Raw genomic sequence first — 23,274 nt, 5'->3', positions numbered from 1 at the left:
ATGGAATCAGAACTGCTCAACTGAGTGTCAGATTAACTGAAGCTGGTTGGAAAATGTGAAAGTGTTTTCCCCCAAAAATGAGAGCGATGAGGTAGAGGAGGCAATGTCTTTTATTAGACCACCTTCTGTTGGTGGCAGGGACAAGCCTTCAGGCTCCACAGAACTCTTTGTCTGGAGAAAGTTACCAGAAGGTCTGAGCTAAATACAAGATGGGACACATTGTTAAGCATAAGGGTTTCACACATGTTGCAGGAGACACTTAAAATGAAGTGGGCAATCAAGGTTAGCAGACAATAGGGTATGTGACCCTATTGTGTTTAGTGACAGCAGAGCGATGAATTTAAGTTCCCAGGCTCATCTTTTGAAGGTCTTGTGCAGAGAGTTTGCAAAAATTGTTGAACTTGTTCTGAGTTAGAAGGGCTCAAAGTGGATCTGTTAGGGGTTTTTTCAAACCTTTTTTTATAAACGTTTTTATGAATTTTTTTTAAAGCTTTACTGAAAACAGGTTTTTTGGTAAATGAAAAGTTTCTATAACCATAGTGGTAAAGTTATTAATAAAATACAATTAAAATTAGATTAAAATATGAAATTTTGGGCAACAGACAAAAATTTCTTGAACAACAATTGTTCCCAAGTACAGCTATTTCTAGAGTAAACAAGAAAAGGGACTATTCTTGACATCATTTTAAGTAACAGACTTGGTACAAGAAGTAGCTACGTTTGAGTCACTCACAAATAGAGACAACAATATATTTAAATGCAACATCCCTATAGGATGGACTGTACCAAAAATCAGATCTGTCACACTTTAGAAAGGAGGATTTTATAAAAATGAGGAAGTGAGTCAAAAACCCCTGATATAAAAATGAGGACATTCAAATTCTTAGACACAGTACAAGGGCTACTTTGACTATGTCTACACTACACCACTTACGGCTGATTGTGACTTCTTTCTAGATATTTCTTGATAACATCTTCCAGGCTTCACAACACTATGTGGAACAGTGTCTGTACATTCTGGTGTAGTTGTATCAGCAATACCTTCCTGCTTTGCCAACCATGTTAGGGTCACTTGTAGAAACAGGGACATGAAGCTCATTGGTATTATCATAAATCACTGTCTATGGCTGTATTGTAGACTTAATATTTTCAATGGTTTCACTGGTGCAAAAGATGCTGCTATACTTATGCTTAAAAGCTGGTTTAAGTGGTCTCTTCATGAAATGTATGGTGCCATCACCAGTGCTGAACTATCTAAATTCATACAGAATACATCAGGTCATTCAGAATGGGCATCTGCTGCAATAAAACAACCCCCACTGGGATGATTTGGGGAAGCTATCTGTGTATGGCTTACGAATTCTGTCTGTGAGTATCTGTGTCAGCCTGCAAACTCCATTTTGAAAGTGGGGCTTGCTGCCTTCTCTGTTTCCTTTAACTCCATGTTGGATTGAAATGCCTAGGGATGGTGGCCCAGGACTAATCATAGAGAGTCATTAAACCTTGATGGTCTTCTATTCAAATAGAAACAGCCTGAGACAAAAGGTTGGCTACCAACCAGGAGAACCAATCTGTCCAGGTGGGCTGGTAATTAAGCAACAGGACGTATGATGAGTGACTGATCACCTGATGAGGTAGAACTGCAGTCACTTGACAAAGGAGATGGGAAGTTATAAAAGAGAGCTTCTGGGTCACCATCCATTTTGAGAAGAGAGCAGAAGCAGAGGAAGTTTGGACAGGAGAGCAGAAGGGTATTGACTGCAGAGGTCAGTGTCCGAGAGACTCCATGGTTCAGAGGAGAAGGCATGTGCAGGAACACATGCCTTCTCAGAGGGCTCTGCCCAAGCTCAAAGAACTCTGCAGAGTGGTTAGGAAACAGAGGCAGGAATATGCATACAGGTGTGTATATTACTTTGTCTAGATCTGTGTATCTCCTATGCTATCTCATTAGAGAGCCAGGGTGTTTTAGACTCCTGTGCAAAGTCTGTGTGTGCATGTTTGCTTCATTATCACATGCCCCTGAAGAGATGAACTGTAAACTCAGAGTGCCCACACCGCTGGAGTTCTGGGGGAGGGTGTGCTTAAGCTACAGAAAAGTCTGAGGGGTCAGCACTGGTCCTAGGGGCTAGACAGTTGGACTACAGGATCTCAGCTCTCAAAGAAGGTGCTAGACAGAGAATCTCCACACACAACTCCTTGCCAGGGCTTTCATTTCTACAGTTCTCAGATGGCCTCCAGGTAGTCCTTAGAGTACCTGTGGCCTGACCTTTGCTGGAATAAGCACTCTGGTACCACTCATTAGGCAATGCTGACCTACACTCAGCTGATTTTTTTTTTTTTTCTCAAACAAGAACAGCTGGAGGCAGTTGTTTGCATGCATTAGTCCATCCACTCATCACAATGTCATGTCCCTGGGCCAGCAGGGGATCATGTTGAGTATTGTGTTGTACCATGTCATTTGTCACTGGCAAGGGGTCAGGACATAGTGACTGTCTTTGGTTCCACTTCCGTATTCTCACGTGTTGCTTTCAATGGCAAGTTTGACAAGCAATCCACACTCACATCATTGGCTGGTACTTTTGAACTCCGAGCAGGGCCGGCTCTAGGCACCAGCAAAGCAAGCAGGTGCTTGGGGCGGCAAATTTGCAGGGGCACAAAAATCCAGCATGAGAGCTGAGAACCAACAGGGAGCCCTGGGAGCTGTAGTTCCTTGGTTAGCTCCCTGCCTATAGAGCCAGCCCTGAAGCAGGGAAAGAACTACATTTCCCAGCATTCCCTCGGCCGCAATTAACAGGAAAGGGAGGGGGAAGGAGTGTAGAACTAAAACCTCATGCTACAGCTTGCTGTAAACGGTAGGAACAGATCCAGCTCTAGGTTTTTTGCCACCCCCCACCTCAGCCCTGGGCTCCCCCCGCACCCCTGTGTTGCCCAGCCCTGGACTCTCCCCAGCCCACATCCCCTGCTGCCCCAGCTCTGGCCCCCACCTGCATCCCCCTGCTGCCCCAGCCCTGGGTTCTCCCCCCACCCGCACCTCCTGCTGCCCCAGCCCTGGGCTCTCCCCCAAAGAAAGAATTGGGTGGACTAAATGGACATTGCACCTCTCTATCTGAAGCCTAGCAAGGCAAGTACGTGGATCCCACTAGAATTTAAAATGAAAAGTAAGGGAGGGGAGGCTCTACTAGACTGGGCAGCTTTAGATACAGTACCAGGCACGTAGGAGGATTTACACTTCTGAGCCACGGAAGCAGAAATTGACTTTTCTTTTCCAGATTTAGCTAATATTCAGAAAGGGAATCCAGCACCTGCCTTCCAGATTTGAACACCCTCAAAATTCAGGAGTGCTCAAGCTCAATTTGGGCAGCTGTTACTTCATTTCTCCCAAATCAAATATACTGATCCACTGTAACTTGCTGTAGGAAAAAGTAGAATAAATTGAGCAAGAAATGCTTCCCAGTGGTTATTAGGACTGGAATTGCTATTTTCAACAGCCATTGCTTTTTTTTAATTATTATTATTTTAAAGTTTTAGTTTTATTTGTTTAAAAGGAAGACAGTGATATTGCATTGGCAAATTCCCCATAGAAACAAAGAATGGAACAAAAGAATAATAAAGGCACCTCAACTTTTCCTCATTTATGTAGGACAGTCTTATAATATGCATCCAGATAGCCTTCAATCACACAAGCTGAAAATTGTTCCACTTTACTGCAGTTCTGTAACCATATGGGAACCAATCCTGTCTGTGTTCTGTGCACATGCAAAATTCCTGCTGAATGACCCGCCCTGGGAGCGAGTTACCAGTGACCCAGGGCTGGGGCGGCAGGAGGGTGCGGGGGGAAGGGGCAGCCTAAATTTTTTTTGCTTGGGGCAGCAAAAAACCTAGAGCCGGCCCTGACTCCGAGAGCCCCCCAAGAATATCGCTCAGCTCTGTAATCATGCTGGAGCCGTTGTCAGGACTCCTTTCGGTAGGTTAAAAATGGAAACTAGAGCTGGATGTCTATAACTAGAGTAAGGGCTTATCTGCACAGGGAAACAGCCCGGAATAGCTATTGCGGACTGGCTATTTGGCACTAACTCTCCATATGGACACTCTTATTGCGCACTAAGAGCGCTTCTGGACTTGCATCAACTTTCTTTTGATTTATGCAAATCATCTTATCAGTGGTGTAGCTGCCATGTGCAATTTGAGTCTTTGAAAAACTCACATTTAAGCATATTTTGCTCTGTGACCTACACTCAGCAGCCTCTCAAGCAGCCTTTCACCCCGCTCCAGTCAGAAAGGGGTTAAAACCAGCTCTGGGAAAGGGCTGCCCCGAGGAGCCAATCAGGGGAGGGCAGGTAGCAGCCAATCTGGGCCTGGGAGGGCTGGTATAAAAAGGGCTGTGAACTAGGAGGCAGGCAGTCTGTCTCACTCCAGCCTTGGAGTGGGAAGGACCTGGCTGTCTGGGAGTACAGAGTATCTTCAACAGAGCAGTGCTGGGGAAGGGGCAGTCTAAGATGGGGAGCTCAGACCTGGTGATCTACCAGGCTGAGGCCTGACAGGAAGGTCTAAGGAGGTACTGGGGCTGCAGGGAAAGGCAGCAGGTCCAACCCCCTAGCCAATGATGAGTGGCCATTGCATACTGCAGTTTGCCCCTGAGTAAAGGGGCTAGATGAGGACTGGCAGTGGGTCACTGAGGCGAGGTGGGATCAGGGGAGTGGGGTTCCCTGTGTGAGGGGCAGCTCCCGTGGTCTGGGAGGGACGTGGGGCCCTCACGTGCTGGAGATAAAGGGACTGCAGAGGGGCAGGTAACAGAGGTGAGACACCGGTCCATAGAGGGCGCTCCAGGGCTGAAAGAGCTAATTCCAGGACGACCAGCAGGAGGCGCTGTGCCGGTGAGTCACTGCTCTGCTACACCTCCAAAGTGCAAGGCCTAGCTACATATACACACTGTTGTTCTGACTGGTATCTGAGACACAGAACACAGTGAGCAGTACTAGAGGGCTCACAAACTATTTAAAAGGGCACTACCCTATACACTACATTTTTGTAACTTACACCATCACTTACATGGGCTCTGAACGTAGCCCTACAAAATCGATTTCATATAAGGTGTCAGCAAAATGTCTACCACATATACAGAAGTCAGGAGGAAGGGGTGTCTATAGAAAGTGAGACTGAGTCCCCACTCCATCTGGCAGTGGGAGTCAAATTTTAGACAACAGCCCCTGTGTCCTGTCCCATCCTGCTGCAGATCAAAAGGTCTCCACGCCAAAAGAAAGCCTAAACCTGGACTGTTTCCTCCCTGAGATGTTACTGATATCAAGGCCCAAGGCGGGCTGAAATGGAATCAAGTTCTTGACCATCTTCGCAACACACTGTCAACCTCTGGAACTCCTTGCCAGAGGGTGTTGTGAAGGCCAATACTATAACGGTGTTCAAAAGGGAGCTAGATAGATTCATGGAAGATAGGTCCATCAATAGCTATTAGCCAGGATGGGCAGGAATGGTGTCCCTAGCCTCTGTTTGCCAGAAGCTGGGATTGGGTGACAGGGCATGGATCACTTGTCTGTTCATTCCCTTTGGGGCACCTGCCATTACTGTCAGTATACTGTCAGAGGACAGGATACTAGGCTTGATGGACCTTTGATCTGACCCAGTATGGCCATTCTTATGTTCTCTAAAAAGGAATATACCCATGAAGGGTTGGCTGGCCCTTTAAAGGAGGTTACAGACCCAGCAATGCCCTGTTCCTAGTTACGGTCTAGGATTTCACAGCAAGAGATGTTGAGAAGGGGCATCTGGGGAAACAAGCAGCCCCATTCCTTCAGAACAGGGAGAGCCTGAGGGGAACAGGGAAAACCCTCTGTGCATCTCTGTCTCTCTCTCTCAGGTTCCAGTTCTTATGAGTGTAGCGCAAATCTCATGCAATTTGGGTGGGATTTTTTTTAAGTTTCTCATGATCTTCTGATTTCCCACATCAAACCTGAACATTTTCACTTGCAATGGCCACCCATTATTTCCAAGGGGACTGAAATCACAGGCTGCCTCTGCCCTCAGTCAAGAGGTGTCTAATTCCCTTATAAGTTGGGATGTAAAAGTGAGGCTGCCCTTGGTAAAGCTTGATGACGTTTCCACTGGGACTGAAGCCAGGCCTCCCACCACCAATATGGCTTTTTGTGGCTACAGAACAGGCCAGGACACTGGGACATGGAAGGGGAGTGTGGGATGCAGGAGGAGTCCGAGGGGCTGCAGAGGAATGTTATGGGAACAGAAGGGCACTGGCAGGGTACAAGGGAATATGTGGGGCAGGAGGGAACTGAGAAAGTGTAGGGGAATGTGGAGAAATGGCACACGGCGCCATAGGGCAGCCATAAGGGCTCTAGACCAGACACGGGCCTCTATGCCAGCGCAGAGCCCCTGCAGTCAACTCACAACTGCCTCTGCAGTAGCCACAGGGGCCATTCCTGGGTAGGGAGCAGGTGTGGGATGGAGACAGGCCAGAGAAGGGAGGGGGCATGTTGGGTATGGGAGGAGAGTGGCCGGAGTGATTCTGAACCTCTGCAATGGTCTCTAAGTGCCTTCCAACAGGGGCACAAACTAGGGTAGCCTTCCCGCCTGGCCTGGCCTGCACCGAAGGCCAGGCTAGCTTTTGGTAATGCCAGAATAGGGCAGCACAAGCTGCCGTCATGTGATTTGTCTTACATAAATATGACACCTCGTAAATATCTTATGTCTACTTTCGTTCTGAATGTATCGACTGAGTTTGCACTGTTACTGGCACATAAGCCAGGTGATTAGTTCCTGTAGACCAGTTACCTGCTACAAGGGAGCCAGGTGCTCAGCAGCAGCTAAGGCTTTAGATAAGAGCAGTTCTGCACTTCACTTGAATGATAGCACAGCTCACAAGGCCAGTCCTAACAGCTTAATGACTGATCATAAAGAACAACAAAGGACGTCTGTGATCCAAGAGCCTGGTACCTGCAGTGTTTCCCAGTGTATTTTGTTGTCACATTCAGAAAGTGATACTTAAAATTTCTATTATAAAACCTACATCCAGGTGTTAACAGTCAAGGGAAGTATTATGAATTGCTGCTGTAAACCCACTGCATTCAATGGCCATTATACAGGGGATGGATTTGACCCCAAATCTTAAAATGTGCCTGGTGAATTAGAAGCAGTTTTGTCTCTCACACAGATTCACGGCAGTGTTGCATGCTTGGTAACAGGAGAGCCGTGAAACTCTCAGGCCCTGGGTGGAACTCTGGCATGTTGTTCAAGAGAAGAGTTCTAGGCACAGGAGTAACACCATATCCTCTGTGAGAGCACCTCTGGCTAGATGATCCATAGACCAGTATTAGCTTTGGCTTTAGAAGAGGCTGTTCACCCACTCGGACACATGCTGGAGATCTCATGCAGCCAGCAGCAAAGCATCATTAGAGTTTCTGGAACTCATAGATAATTTTCTAACACAAAAGGTTTTGCACCCAACCAGAGGCAACCCTATTTTGGACTTTGTTAGGATGGATAAAGATGACTTGATCACTGGACTGGAAGTTGATGGTTGCCTAGGGACCAGAGATCATAGCCCGATTACCTTTATTTTGGGAAAAAAGAGAGAGTCAGTTCTTTAAGAAGTGATTATTAGATGGCCAAAAAGCCACACTTCCATAATCAAGAAAGAGGACAACATTGGCTAGGAGCCCATCCCTGTTCAGTGGAGAAGCGAAGTCAGCATTTAGAAATAAAAGCACAGTATAGAACAAATGGAAAGAAGAGAAATAGATAACAACCAATATAAATTAGAAGTTATGAGGTGCAGAAAATTCAAAAGGGAAGCTAAAGATATTAGGAAAAATCCATGCTGGCAAGATGGTAAGAAGGAGTTTTTTAAAGTTGATCAGGAACAAAATAAAACCTAAAAATGCTATAGGTCTGCTATTAGATGGAGGTGGTGAAATTGTTAATACAGATGTAGAAAAGGCAGAAGTGTTCAATAATTGTTTCCGATCTGTATTTGGAAAGAAGCAGGATAACGTATTCATATCACATAGACTTTAAGGTCAGAAGGGACCATTATGATCATCTAGTCTGACCACCTGCACAACGCAGGCCACAGAATCTCACCCACCCACTCCTATAACAAATCCCTAACCTATGTCTGAGTTATTGAAGTTCTCAAATCATGGTTTAAAGACCTCAAGGTGCAGAGAATCCTCCAGCAAGTGACCCGTGCCCCACGCTGCAGAGGAAGGCGAAAAACCTCCAGGGCCTCTGCCAATCTGCCCTGGAGGAAAATTACTTCCCGACCCCAAATATGGCGATCAGTTAAACCCTGAGCATGTGGGCAAGACTCACCAGCCAGCACCCAGGAAAGAATTCTCTGTAGTAACTCAGATCTCATCCCACATGAGGATGAAGAAGTAGTTTCCAGTCCATTAGTAACAACTGAGGATGTTAAACATCGTCTACTAGGGATAACAGGCCCCAGATAACTTGCACCCAAGCATCCTAGAAGAGCTGACTAAGGATATCTCTGACCTGCTGATGTTAAGTTTTAATAAATCTTAGAATCCTGGAGAAATTCCCAAAGACTGGAAGAGTACTAATGTCATGCCAATATTCAAAATGGACATGTGGAATGCATATGTAACTATAGGTCGGTTAGCTGGACATCAATCCTGGGCAAACTAATGGAAAAGCTGATATGGGATTCAATCAATAAAAAAATCAAGAGTGGGAATACAGTTAATGCCAATCAACATGGTTTTATGGAAAATAGGTTTCGTCAAACAAACCTGATTTCATTTTTTGGAGTGATTACAAATGTGGTTGACAATAGTAACTGTTGAGATGTAATAGACTTTTGTCAGGTATTTTGTTTAGCACTGCACAACATTCCGATTACAAGATTAGTATGATACAATATCAAAGCACACATTCAATGGATTAAGGACTGATTGACAGAAGTCAGTTGGAATCAGTATTAAATGGGAGTGGGTCTAGTGGAGTTCAGAAGGGTTTGATTCTAGGCCCAATGCTAGTCAATATTTTTATCAATGATCTGGAAGTAAACAAAAATCACTGCTGGTAAAATTTGTGAATGACACAAAGGTTGGTGGAGTAGTAAATAATACTGAGGATGGGGCAGTCACGCAGGATATGTCTACACTGCAATCTGAGTTGCTATTGCAGCATGGGTAGGCATACCCGAGATAGCTTGGAACAAACTAGCTCGCTAAAAATAGCAGTGTAGCCATGGCTAGCTGCCCAAGTCCATAACCAGGGTCCTAGACAGAATTGTCATTGGGCGGCTAGCCCATCCTCTGCCCATGCCTTGGTGACTACACTGCTGTTTTTAGCTAGCTAGCTCTATCAAAGCTAGCTCAGCTGTGTCTACACATGCTGCAATCACACCTCTGGTTGCAGTGTAGATATACCCACCACAGAGCCATATGCATTGCTTGGGAAACTGGGCCCTTCAAAGAAAATCCAGCCAAACGAAAGGTCATACATCTAGGAACAAAGAATGCAAGCCCTGCCTACAGAATGGGGGACTGTATCCTGGAAAGCATTGACTCTGAAAAAGATTTAGGGGTCATAGCAGATAAGCAACTCAACATGAGGTTCTAGTACGTTGCCATGCTAAAAAGGGCTAATGCAAACCTTGGATGTGTCAATGAGGGATCAGTGAGTAGAGAAGTGATTTTTACCTCTGTGTATGGCATTGGTGAGACCAATACTAGAGTATTGTGTACATTTCTGATGACCACATCTGTAAAAGGAGGTTGAAAAATTAGAGGGTGCAAAAAGGAGTCACAGAAATGATTCAAGGGCTGGAGAAAATATCCTTCAGGGAGAGACTTAGAGCTCCATCTGTTTAGCTTATCAAAAAGAAGACTGAGAGGTGATGTGATTACAGTGTATAAATATCTTCGTGGGGAGAAGATACTGGGTACTAAGGGACTCTTTGATTTAGCTGGGAAAAGCATAACAAGAACCAATGGCTGGAAGTGAAAGTCAGACAAACTGAAAGTAGAATAAAGGCACAAATGTTTACCAGTGAGAGCCCCTAACCATTGGAACACACTACCAAGGGTAGTTGTGGCTCCTCCCTCTCTTGATGTCTTCAGATCAAGACCGGAGGCCTTTCTGGAAGATATTCATTAGTCAAACACAAGTGATTGGGCTCAATACAGGAGTAACTGGGTGAATTTTAAGAGTCTGTGTTATCCAGGAGATCAGACTAGCTGACGTAATGCTCCCAACTGGCCTTAAAATATATGAATCCATCTTCTCAAAGATGAGCTTGTGAATGTACAATTAACTCTTGGAACTCATTTACACACTGTATACTTTGTGGCAAAGGGTATTTATTAGTTTTAAACTTGTTGCCTTTCAATTTTATTGACTATCCCCTTGCTCTCATTTTATGAGAGGCTAAATAAGACCTGCCTTCTCTAACCCATTCATTACTTTATGTTCCGTTCTATCTTGTCACCTCTGATAATATTTGCAGTATTTTCTATTCCATTCTTTACACATCATAAGTACTTTTTTGGGGAGGGGTGGGCATGTTGACCTATGTTACACATTCAGCAGAGGTTTTCACTGAGCTGCTCACAATGATAACTTTTTCCTCAGTGGTTACACTGGATGTGGAACCTAGTAATATGTATGAATAGTTCAAATTATGTATCACCTTGCACTAGTCAACATTTAATTTCATCGGTCAGTGTGGCCCACTTGCCTAGCTTTGCATGAAGTCCATCTGAAGTTCCTCGCAGTCTTCTCTAGTCCTGAGAAACCCAAATAGTTTTGGCCACTTCACTATTCTTGCCCTTCTCCATGTCATTAGTGAATCCAATAAGCAGCAATGCAATGCACAACTGGATGGTACTTCACTTTTAGCCTTTTGCCATGTTGAAAGCTGACCATTTATTCTTATTCTTTGTCCCAAAACCAGTTTCTAATCCATGACAGTAATTTACTTCTCACCTCAGGGTAAATTTCTTTAATACCCTTGAGAAAGGCTTTGTCAAAAGCTTTCTGAACATCTAGATAAACTATGTCAACCATCCACTTCCAATTTGCCCACTATTTTATCATCTTGCTCAAATAATTCTGGAAGATGAGAGGGGCCTGGGTTTCCTTTACAGAAGTTATGGTGGGACTGTTCCTATCACATTGTATTTGGTTTAAGGCTTTTATAATTTTCTCTTTCATTTTTGTTTCATTCAGTTGACCAGGTGTACAAGTAAGGCTCACTGGTATATAATTCCCAGGAGCACCCAGCACATTTCTTAAAAGTAGGTTTGCTACTGATCTAGGTTCTCTGATATAGCAGCTATTTTTAATGAGTTTGCATATTGTTGTCAGGAGCTGAGCCATTTCATCCTTCACTCCTCTCTGAACTCATGGGTGTGACCCATCCAGGCCTGCGTGCCTGATGCTCTTTGATGGACCAGTTTGTTCCAGGAGCTCACTTGTAACCCCACAATATTATCTGAGAAAGACTCTTGGTGGATTTCTCCTTCAGCTTCCAAAAACTCTCCCTCCCATCTTCTCTGGGTCCTGTCCCACAACTTTCAATGTTCCTTCACCCTGCAGGTTTTCTTTCTCTCCTTAGTTTCCTATGGGCTTGTCTATACTACCAGTTACGTTGCTCAAGGGTCTGAAAAAACCACCCCCTTGAGCAACGTAACTTACATCGACTTAAAGTGGTGTCTACACCATGCTATGTCGTCTGGCTGAGGTGGAGTAGTTACGTTGACGTAATGCGTCTTCACCAGATGTGCTGCAGCGGCAACGATTTAGCATGGTAGTGAAGACAGGCCCTATAATTCTTCCTCTCTCTCCCACCCTCCCCTGTTCCCATTCCACATCTCTTCTCTTCCCATTCCATGTGCCCTTTTCCTTCCCATGTTTCCCCTCTCCTTTCTCCTCTTGCCACATTCCATCTGTTCCCCACTCCTATTTCCATGTTTCCCCTTTCCCTCTTCCAGGTCTTCTCTTCCCTCCTTCAGAATACACAGGTGTGTAATGGCTTTCAAGACAGCGAGAGATCCTAAACAACCACCTGTGGCTAAAACGTTTCAAAGCAGTCTAGGGGATTAAGATACCTCTTCTTTAGAAGTTAATGCCAGATGCATCTAAAGCCCCTATACTGCTTCAAAAATCTCACCCTATGATTTTAGGGGGAAAAAGCCTCCATGACAAGATGATAGCTCTGGTGAGCAGCTTACTCTTTGAAGACTAACTTTACCACCAAAAAGGCTACAAGCTTAACTTCTATTTTAAAGGTCTCTGCTATGTTTTCATATTGAAAGCCTTATACAGGCAATTATTGATGATTAAATATTTGACCACTAGTCACAGATGTCTAGTTCCAGGGCTGCCCAGAGGATTCAGGGGGCCTGGGGTCTTTGGCGGCGGGGGGCCCCCGCCACCGAATTGCCGCCGAAGACCCAGCACTTCGGCGGCGGGTCCTGGGGCGGAAGGACCCCCCACCGTCGAGGGCCCTGGCCCTGCGAGAGTTTTCCGGGGCCCCCGGAGCGAGTGAAGGACCCCGCTCCAGGGGCCCCAAAAAACTCTCATGGGGGCAAATTGCCCCACTTGTCCCCCCCTCTGGGCGGCCCTGTCTAGTTCACGAGTTTGCAAGAAAACTCTTTATAACTTTCTAAAGACCAACTGTGTTCAAAATGGCAAATGCAGGTCATTCAGGTGCAGGCTTAGTAGTGGCTATGGAATCCTAACCTCTGTCAGATGTAAAGCTTCCAAGGAAGCATAAAACTGCAAGATACTAGAGGAGCAAGGGGAAAGATTCCTCCTTAACACAGCTTTAGGTTTACAATTGACAGACATCAGGCAGCATGAGATAAATCCCCTCCTCTAACTTCATAAAGTTGTTGATTAAGCAAGATTAATTTAAGTCAAGGTAAAACAGAGTGTGTTGCACTTACTGTGAAAGTCCACAGAGAACTTGGGAGCCAGCTTCCTTTCTTTGCCGCGGTTTGCTGTTTAGTCCCACAAATACAGAGACAAAAAGGAACCCAGGACAGGGAACAAGCAGCCCTTCCACCCTCTCTCCCCAGCCTGCAATCTGCTTTAGAGAGTGAAGAAACCACCACCTGTGAAAGTGAAATTCAGAGCAACCACTTTACAAAGTTAACCCTTCACCCACCTTAACATAGTCGGAGCCTCTTAGGACCAATTTTTGCCTGGCTTTTAGTGCATGCATGGGAACAGGTTGCGGGGGAAGTGTGAATAAGCCTTCCCCCACCTTGCATGGCCTGTGCAAAGGCCAGGTAAAATTACAGTACTGGCACTCAGTCCTTATGTACACTGAATTGTAGGAATATAGGGGTGGGAAGGGATGTTGAGAGGACATCTAGGCCAGCCCCCTGCACGGAGGCAGGATCAAATGAATCTAGAGCATCCCAGACAGGTGTTGGTCTAACCCAGTGGTTCTCACCCTATTTACCATAGTGGGCTGCATATGTAGCTCTCTCTGTGTTATGTGGGCCGCATCCACACAATACATATACTACCTGGATGGACTTGAGGATGTCACATGGGCCACAGCTGTGTGCTGATTGGACTGCAAGCTGCCTGCGGGTTGAGAACCACTGGTCTAATCTGTTCTCAAAAACCTCCAGTGATGGGGATGCCACAGCCTCCATAGGTAACCTGATCCAGTGGTTATATATCCTTACAGTCAGAAAGTTTTTCCTAATATCCAATCTCTCTCTCTCTCCCTTGCTGCAAGCTGAGCCAATTACTTCTTGTCCTACCCTTAGTAGACATGGAGAACACTTGATCATGAGCCTCTTTATTCTGATCCATTGTTTTACAATCTATAAAATCCAGCTTTTGGGTGCCTGGCAGCTCCAGACATTTTTGGCAGATGTAAGCTAGGAGGAGCTTTTCCAAGCTTTAAGCCCCACTCAAAATGGCGACTGCGCTGGGGGACATCACTTCTAAAGCGGATTGTTGGCCATAAAATGGAATGGTCGCTGGCCCCTGCCAGGCTGTAATTCACCATAAACCCTCTCTTTCTCCTCCCTTTCCCTGCCCGTATCTCTACCGGCCGACCAACGCGCCATCCACTCCACCATCCATGTGCTCAAAATGGCAACCACATGCTATCTCTTCCCCCACCCCCGCTCTCACACAGCTGATTCAAATAATCAAACTTTGAACTGGTGAATAAGTTTATTGAAACATGATATAGAAAAACAAGCCATAAAAATAAATAGTTTGCATGCCCTGCATGAGGATAAGGCTATCATAGCGTTGTATAAGGTATCTTTAACATCATTTTATCACCGCATTCGAGGTGGCATATGTCACCTCATAACAATTATTGCTCATAGAGATTGCACAGCCATACTAATCTTATGGCACCAGGAAGAGGTGTATTTAATAGTCAATTCATCATTGCAATCGAGGAGGTAAATGTAACATCATAACATTTCACAGGCATAGGAATTGCAGAGGCAAAGACCTAGCAATTATTAATTATTAAAGTTTTCGACAGTCACTGTGGAACTCCCCTTGATTTTTCTGTGCACTTTGTGCATGTCTGAAGAGGATAGAAAGCAGCGTTTAAGGCAAAGAAAGTGCTCAATTTTGGTAGAGCAGCCCTATCATTTGTGCTGGCATAGGCTGTAACAGCCTTCCAGTCTTGCAGCAATCCTTGTGAATAACATCACACATCTTGCTGGTCTGTCCTTAGCCTTCTTGAATAAGCCCCTTCTCTGCTTCCTAGTCACCTGTATCAGCGTGATGTCATCCAAAGTCAGGGTGGCCTGAAGAGGTGCTTGCAAGTGCGTAAGTCTTTAAAACATAACATACTATATGTGATTTTTTTTCAGCTGTTTGAATTGCCCTATGCTGTTAATTGTTTGTGCTGAGCTGGGATCTCCAAAAAACAAGAAAAAACAAGCCTGAAACTTGAGTTTAAAATCTCATGATGACTAATCTTTTCTACTGGGCTTTTCCCTTCATGGGATGAGAAAGAGAGAGAGACACACAAGAGGATGTTTGTGTCAAGGCTACTTCCCCACTCTGAACTTTAGGGTACGGACATGGGGGCCTGCATGAAAACTTCTAAGCTTAACTACCAGCTTAGATCTGGTCCACTGCCACCACTCCTAATGTGCTAATTCCCTTCCCTGGGTAGCCTTGAGAGACTCTTCACCAGTTCCCTGGTGAATACAGATCCAACCCCCTTGGATCTTAAAACAAGAAGAAATTAACCATTCCCCCTCCTTTCTTCTACCAACTCCTGGTGGATCAAGATCCAACCCCCTTGGATCTAAAAACAAGGAAAAAATCAATCAGGTTCTTAAAAAGAAGGCTTTTAATTAAAGAAAAAGGTAAAAATCATCTCTGTAAAATCAGGATGGGAAATAACTTTACAGGGTAATCAAACTTAAAGAGCCCAGAGGACCCCCCTCTAGCCTTAGGTTCAAAGTTACAGCAAACAGAGGTAAACACCCTAGTAAAAGGTACATTTACAAGTTGAGAAAACAAAGATAAAACTAACACGCCTTGCCTGGCTGTTTACTTACAAGTTTGAAATATGAGAGACTTGTTCAGAAAGATTTGGAGAGCCTGGATTGATGTCTGGTCCCTCTTAGTCCCAAGAACAAACAACCACCAAAAACAAAGAGCACAAACAACAGCCTTCCCCCACCAAGATTTGAAAGTATCTTGTCCCCTTATTGGTCCTTTGGGTCAGGTGTCAGCCAGGTTACCCGAGCTTCTTAACCCTTTACAGGTAAAAGGATTTTGGAGTCTCTGGCCAGGGGGGATTTTATAGTATTGTACACAGGAGGGCTGTTACCCTTCCCTTTATAGTTATGACAGTTTGTTTTTCAATATTTCTTGGTGTTACCCATAAAAGACTTTCCTGGGTGACTGTCTACAGCAGTTCCTCAATCTGTCCAAGTGTTCTTCAGAAAACAAAGGTTTTGGGGCCAGCTAGGGCTTGAGCTGAGAAATGGGCCCTGCTTGGTACATCTCCACACAGAAAAGTTCCCCAAGGAATCAGTGTAGAGGGCCTATTTCATGCATCATTTTTACAGTGCAATCATTGGGCCTAACGTAAAGGTGCTGCACATCCTCAGGCTGCCAGCACCGTTACTAACCTAGCATTCCTGCCATGGTTAGTGCGCCAATGGGGAATTTTAAGGAAAAGGTTTAGGGTAATCCCAGCTGTACAGTATGCCAGTGTAGACATAACCTGCCTTTCTAATGTAAAACAGCAAACAGAAAAACTAAGTTGTAATGGGGATGGGAGGGGAGTGTGTTAAGATGAACACACTCCAACCAGAAAACAAACTTTCTCCTCTCTGTGACTTGTGCCCCACCCCCAGAACCCAGTGGTGGAGACAGACTTTGGTCATTGACCCACCTCACCTCAGGCATATTTGGTGCTGTTCTCTTATGTCCTGACAGGCAGAAGGGTGATTTAATTTCCCCAAACTCAAAACTTAACTGCATTCTCACCAAAATGTCCTAAACTGTCACATGCAAATGAGACTGTTCAGTCATTTCCCCTTGCTCACCAATAGATGGTGGCAGAAAACTCCCTCGCTTATGGAGCTTCTGTTCATTTTGTGTTCTCCCAGCCCTGCTCTTCCCTCTGTTCACCAACTAGTGTCAACAGCGAGCTCCCAGATCTCATGGGCTTCAGGCCACAGGGCCTATATTCAGGGGTGAAAGTAACTCTGTAGACTTACCAGTACGGGGGCTGGCTCCCCCCACCCCAGAAGGGGCAGGGCTTTGGGTAGAAGGGGCGGGGCTGGGGGGTTCAGCATCCCCCAGTCACTTTCCCTGGCCCACGCTGCCTGGGGCTCCAGTGGCAGTTTAAAGGGCCCAGAGCCCCAGGCCCTTTTAAATCACCGGCCCAGGGGCAGCTGCTCCTTTTGCCTGCCCCCATCAGCAGCCAGGGTGGGGGGGGGGCGTGGTGGTGGGGGAAGCGGGGATGTTAAAGCATCCTTTGCCGTGGCAGCGCTTTAACATCGCGGCCACTTCCCTGTGGGTGGCCCTGCCAGTACGGGCCCTACCGTCAGAGCCGCCGACAGGGGAGGCAAAAGGACCAGGAACATTAAAGCACCTCCTTTAATGTGGGCTGCGTATGGGCCGGTATGGCCGACTTCTTACCAGTACCAGCTCACTTTCACCCCTGCCTATATTGGTTATTCCACGCAACTGGGGGAGATATGGTGTAACAGGGTTGGCACCCACCTCTCATGAGTGCCCCCTTCTGGCTGGGCATGTCTGCATTCTTTAGTTCTGGTGACCCCTTTCGGTGGTTCTCAGGTGGGTTTGTCAGTGACACAGCGGTTCGGCCAAGTCACACTGTCTGCCTGTTGACCAGCAAAAAGTCCTTCCGGGTTATAAGGCCCATCGGAGCCTATCTCAGTGCCCCTCTCGTGGTGTCTCTCTCTAGCCCTCCCTGGGCTTTGGTCTTTAAGTAGTCCAGCCCTGGTATGGGGCTGTACCCCCAGGGCTTCGTCCCTGGAGACACTATCTTCCTGCAGCCCTCCCCATGCTCAGTCCCTACTCAGTCCTAGCAACCAGCCAGGAGCTCCCTCAATGCTCCCCCAGCCCCTGCTAGCAAACCATCCGTGGCCCTACTGCTCTTCCAGGCAGCCAGACCTGCAGTCCTTTCTTCTCCTGCTCCAAGCAGCAACTGACTACTGCACTCCTTTGCAGCTCCTTTTATATGGCCCTCCTGGGCCCCGATTGGCTGCTTCCCCTGCAGACACTCTAGCCTGCTTGGAGGACCTCTCTATTGCTCCATCCCTGAGATGGGTGTGACAGAACCCAGAGGCCTCCAGCAGGGGGCCTTTGGGCCTAGTCCACCTCATCACAGATGGCCAATGAAAATCCACCTCCACATGCTTGTTGGGGGAGGCTCACATTTAATGTCCAGTAACTTCTCCTGTAGTCTTAGGACTCATCCTAAAATGTCTTTACCCTCTGCATTATTTTCAAGAATGTCCATTCTCTTTGTAAGATTGTATTGTATGAGAAAGCTGAATAAACACTACTCAGAGCATAATGGTGCTTCATCTAGAGTCACAGCGTGTGAACTTGTCTAGGCCTCTCCAAGATGCTCCTTTTCAATTACAGAGTGGCAAGAAATGCATTATAGTTCAGGTTCTGTTGCAGTTTACGGCTAATTTTCCAAAGTGCTTTAAAATCCATACGCATTGTCAGATTGCCTGAAAATTGCCAGGTTAGTAGAGGTCTAGGGGGAGAGTTAATGGTTCAAATTCGGAATCATTCAATCTAGGGGTCCTTAAGCTACAGTCTCCCCACCCCTCACACAAATTACCTTCTTTCAAAATGTAAATTTTTTCTAACATTTTTTGCACTGTGCCAGGGAAGGCCCAGTCCTGCTCCTGCCCAGGCCAAACCCAGAAATACGGGCTGTTTGTCTCACTCAAACTTATACTCTGTGTGTTTGGAAGGTCTATCAATCAGTGTGAGTAAATAAACATCTATGAGGCAAGTTTGTTCACGAGTACCTGATAAATTAGTTGTGTGTCAGGCATAACTAGCGTAGCAGCATCTGTCTGGGTACATGGGACTCCTGTTAGGGTTTTTGAAAATGCCAGGAGATCAGCCATAAACATAGCTTTCTCCCTATCCTAAGCCTTTGTTCTCCACTCCCCACTGGGCATTCAGAGACCTTTTACCTTTTGGAAAAAGCCGGGAGTGCCCCGAGAGGAAAAAAACAAGCCCTCTTCTAGCTGCCTAAACGGACATTTTCCCTGAAAAATCTTCTGACTGTTGACTGTATTGGATAAGAACCTGGGACCATGAAAAAATGTCCCTGAGGACTCCTGTAGCCCTGAAAAAGGTGAGAGTTCTTGTGCATTAGCACAACTATCACAAGAAATACAAACTCTGAAGGGAAGCATTATTTCTTGATTCATGATCTTTACTGGACTCCAGCAAAACTGACACAAATGTACACCCGGGATAAATAAAATGTTGGAGACAGACACAGGAAATCCCGATTTAATAGCTGAGGGATTGTGAAAAACTACAAACCCCCTTGTAAATATACAAATAGTGACTGAGCTATTGGAACAGAATGGAAATTTCTGACTGGTTCTTGAGTCTCCCCCCTGCCCTGACAGACTGAACAGGGGCAGTTACCAGATCTCTCCATCAAGTTTCCACATCTCTCCCTCTCCTGGGCCCTGACCCCCTTCCTCCATCTTGCTCACTCCCCCCACAATCCAACTTCCCCCACCAAGGTCAGACCAAAAGCAGAGCAAATCCAGCTCCTACTCCTGTCTCTCTCACTCTCATGCAGGAGGGTTGGCCCTGACAATCTCTACCTAGCTGAAATACGCTGTTGGGAGTCCCTGGGGATGGCAGGGATTCTCTCAAAAAGAGGCAAGCGTCCATCTGTCCCCAAGCTGTTGCCCCAGCTGGGGGCAGGCCAGCCAAACCAGACCCACAATGGTGCAGTATCTCCCACTCACAAGCTCTGCTATCTCTCTATGACCAGATCAGGTTTTATCTTTTTCACAGCATCCGGCTCTGCCTGTGTTTCTTTGGTTACATGCCACTTGGACAAGCTGTGGGGAAAACAAGGAGAGAAAAGGGAGTGTTAATTCTCTCAGTAACTGGTTGAAAGAGAGGAAACAAAGGGTAGGAATAAATGGTCAGTTTTCACAATGGAGAGGTGAACAGCAGGGTCCCCCAAGAATCGGTACTGGGGCCTGTGCTGTTCACCATATTCATTAATGATCTGGAAAAGGGGATGAACAGTGAAGTGGCAAATTTTCCAGACAATACAAAATTATGCAAGATCATTAAGTCCAGAGCAGACTGTGAAGAGTTACAGGGGGATCCCACTAAACTGGGTGACTGGGCAACATCAAATTCAGTGTTGATAACTGCAAAGTAATGCACATTGGGAAAAAAATACAAGCTATACACCCACAACGATGGGTTCGAAATTAGCTGTTACTACTCAAGAAACATCTTGGAGTTACTGTAGCTAATTCTCTGAAAACTGCTGCTCAATGCGCAGCAGCCGTCACAAAGGCTAACCAGTATTAGGAAAAGGAATAGATAATAAGACAGAAAATATCATTAATGACACTTATAAATCCATGGTATACCCACATCTTGGCTACTGTATCCAGTTCTGGTCGCACCCATCTCAAAAAGGATATAATGGAATTGGAAAAGGTTCAGAGAAAGGCGACAAGGATGGTCATGGGTATGGAACAGCTTCCATATGAGAACTAAAATGATTAGAGTTCAGCTTGGAAAGGAGATGATTAAAGGGGATATTATAGAGGTTCATAAAATCATGGATGGTGTGGAGAAAAACTGTTGTTTACCCCTTCAAACAATGCAAAAAACCAGGGGTCATCCAATGAAATTAATAGGCAGCAGGTTTAATACAAACCAGAGAAAATACTTTTTCACACAATGCACAACTGACTTGTGGAACTCATTGCTATGGGATGCTGTGATGGCCAGAAGTATAACTAAGTTAAAAAAAGAATTGGATAAGTTCATGGAGGATAGGCCCATCAGTGGCTCTTAAACCAAGATGCTCAGGGATGTGACCCCATGCGCGGGACAGTCCTAAACCTCTGACTACCAGAAGCTGAGAGTGGAAGATTGGGTGGATCACTCCAAAATTGCCCTGTCCTATACTCCCCCTGAAACTCTATACGGGCCATTGTCAGAGACTGGCCACTGGACAAGATGGACCATGGTCTGACCTACTGTGGCAGCTCTTATGTTATATTCTCTGCAGACATAACGCCTGTCACCACAGTTTCTCTAAGGCACAGTGTGCTACCCACCACTGGGTTCTTTCTCATCTGCCTGCCAGAGCCCACAGGATCTGTGTCACTGTCACTCCTCTGCCTGCTGAGCTCAATGCCAGCAGGTGCCTTTTCCTTGGGGGAAGGGAGGAGAAGCGCTGGTGCAGTCTGTAGCCTGGCCTGCTCCCCCCACACCACACTCACCCTGTGAGCTCTGGGCAGGGACAGCAATGTCCTTTCTGCACGTAAAGGGCTGGATTGTGCAGCCCTTGCTCAGGGCGGTGAGCACTTACTGCCACGGACAGTCCCATTGATCTCTGTGGGGCTACTCAGTGCTCACAGGGAGCAGGGGCTGCAAAATCCAGCTCACAGAATCTCTCCATGGAAGCAGCAAGATCTCAGCTCTCATTACTGCAGGGGATCCTCATGCCCCCTCCCCACAGGCTTCAGTAACACAGCTCTTGAAGGGGGAGAGTTTGCAGCAGCTGTTGTGGGGCTGCAGACTTGGCCGGAAACTACTGCAATGCAGATGGGAGCTCAACAACCATCCCGGCTGCAGGAAGATATTAAAGTTTCACTTATTCTTGTGTTTCTTTTACAGCCAGTTCAGGGGAATGGGGTTTGTCTGTCTGTTTACAATAAACGTGGGCGGGCAGGCTCCCATGCTCTAGTTAAAAGAATGGTGCTGTTCTACAGGGACCTGCTGGTGTAACCCACCCTTACCCACTGCGGTCAGCTAGGGGAGTCACATTACACTGGCCCGGTTACATTTATATCCTGCCACTTATTCCCAAATGCTTAATTTAAAAATATAAAGTTTCCAAATCTAAATTGTTCTGAAAGCTGCCTTGAGGTGTCTCTGCACAGGCCCACTTATATATCCCAGAAATAAACGGGGATCTCTAGGACTGTGCGCACACATCTTTTTTTAAAGGTATTTGCTACCCCGAAGCTCCACAGAACCTGCTTCCATTCCTCCCATCTGGCTTCAATCTGCTCTAGTCTTGTTGTCTCTCCTGTCCTTCTCTCTGACTTGTTTAAGCAGTTTTCCTTTTCCTCTTCAGGAAAACCACTATATTATCCAACTTTTTTAACTAGTAAAATGATCCCTACCAGCACCGCAGTGGAAGAAGCTTGTGAGCCAGTTCCTGGGTTGGGGGCATGGCCAGTAATACTGATTCTAGTAAAAAGGGATCATTGTGACCCATGTGACAACCACAAATTAAAGGGGCCCAGCTCTAACGTACACCAGTTTCTGCAGGTTGCAGGCTGGCTGTGTCAGCCCCTCACAGAGCAGCTTCACTCCGGAATCTTCCAGTTTGTTCTCCCGCAGGTCCAGCTCAGCCAGGGTCCGGCTGGTGCTGAGAGCGGAGGAGAGCTCCCCGCAACACGCCGCTGTGAAATCGCATTTCTCCAATCTGCAAAAGCCAGAGATACACCAAGAGGAAACAGTGCTTATTTTTGCCCCATTCCCTGGAATCAGTGGTGGCTTAAAGGAGATTCTCTACGCTGGACATGCATAGATACATTACAATGCTCTCATTGACATGACAGGCCCTGGAGGGAATTCCTCTCCACGTGCACCTGTTGTGTCAGTTACTGTGTAGACATGTCCAGTTGACATTGAGGGGTCATTTCTAATGAGTTGGGGAGTCATAACAATATGCTGTAGTGAGCTGCTGGTCCAGTACTGGGTACCCCACCATCTTGAATGAGGTGACGGGAAAGGACTGGGCCCCCAGGTTATTCTGTTAGAGGCAGGGACCCAGAATGACAAGGAAAGAAGTGAGATCCTTGGGACAGGGGGGAATCAGGCAGAGAGGGAGATGGCCAGTGTATGTGAGGGTGAGCAGCAGGCAGCAGGGAGGGATGGCCAAGTAGCAGCATCCTGAGAGCCAGGGCAAGGAGGTTGACTGGGAAGGTGAGAGCTGATCAGGGAAGAAGGCTGTGGCTAGCAGGGGCTGGAAACAGCAGCCCCATTGTGGGGTGTGGGTGGGGGAAGAGGAGCCTGCAAGCAGGAGGGGAGAGGCAATTGCTAAGGCTGGGTGACAGGAGGGCAATGCAGAAGGACCCTGACAAGATCAGAAATGATGGCTGAGCTCTGGCCGGTGGGGCCACAGAGCAGCCCTAATTATCTGCCATGAGAAGGATGGGTTAGAAAGGGCACCGAGGGCCAGCCCACAGCAGGTTCTCAGTGACACACTTGCTATCTGAGCTGTGTTATCAGTAGCTGGGGTGACGCTGCAGATTTTGGCCTGAAATGATGGGTGATGAGCAGGGGGAGTCCCAGCCCCTTTGTGGGAAATACATTCATCCTGATGTTATTTATTGTTTACGGCCAGTTTGGGAGAACAGAGCAGTGCTTCGTTTTCTTTTTTTTCCAAACTTTTGGGAGAGCAGGAGTGATGGCTCCAGTTCAGGGCAGTGTGTACGTGGGTGGCTACTGTCTTAGTGAGTAAAGTAATTTCTTTCTAGT

At 46.4% G+C, this 23,274-nt stretch overlaps 1 protein-coding gene across 1 annotated transcript in view; it reads right to left on the bottom strand.

Annotated features, from left to right (window-relative positions):
• Positions 1-19,501: 19,501 nt before the first annotated feature.
• LOC112112381 (NACHT, LRR and PYD domains-containing protein 3-like) overlaps positions 19,502-23,274 on the bottom strand; it is a 4,857-nt gene continuing 1,084 nt past the window's right edge. Inside the window, exons 3-5 of the mRNA XM_026657656.1 lie at positions 22,497-22,546; positions 22,046-22,216; positions 19,502-19,589 (exon numbers count right to left, since the gene is read on the bottom strand). Of these exons, the coding sequence (XP_026513441.1) occupies positions 19,502-19,589; positions 22,046-22,216; positions 22,497-22,546 (309 nt within the window). The remainder of the gene's footprint in view (positions 19,590-22,045; positions 22,217-22,496; positions 22,547-23,274) is intronic.

The sequence above is a fragment of the Terrapene carolina genome, unplaced genomic scaffold (genome assembly GCF_002925995.2).
Source record: "Terrapene carolina triunguis isolate 2854851 unplaced genomic scaffold, T_m_triunguis-2.0 Scaffold261, whole genome shotgun sequence".
In the NCBI taxonomy this organism is placed as follows: domain Eukaryota; kingdom Metazoa; phylum Chordata; order Testudines; family Emydidae; genus Terrapene; species Terrapene triunguis.
The sequence above is the reverse complement of the archived record's forward strand: the minus strand, read 5'-3'. Positions and strand labels throughout refer to the sequence as shown.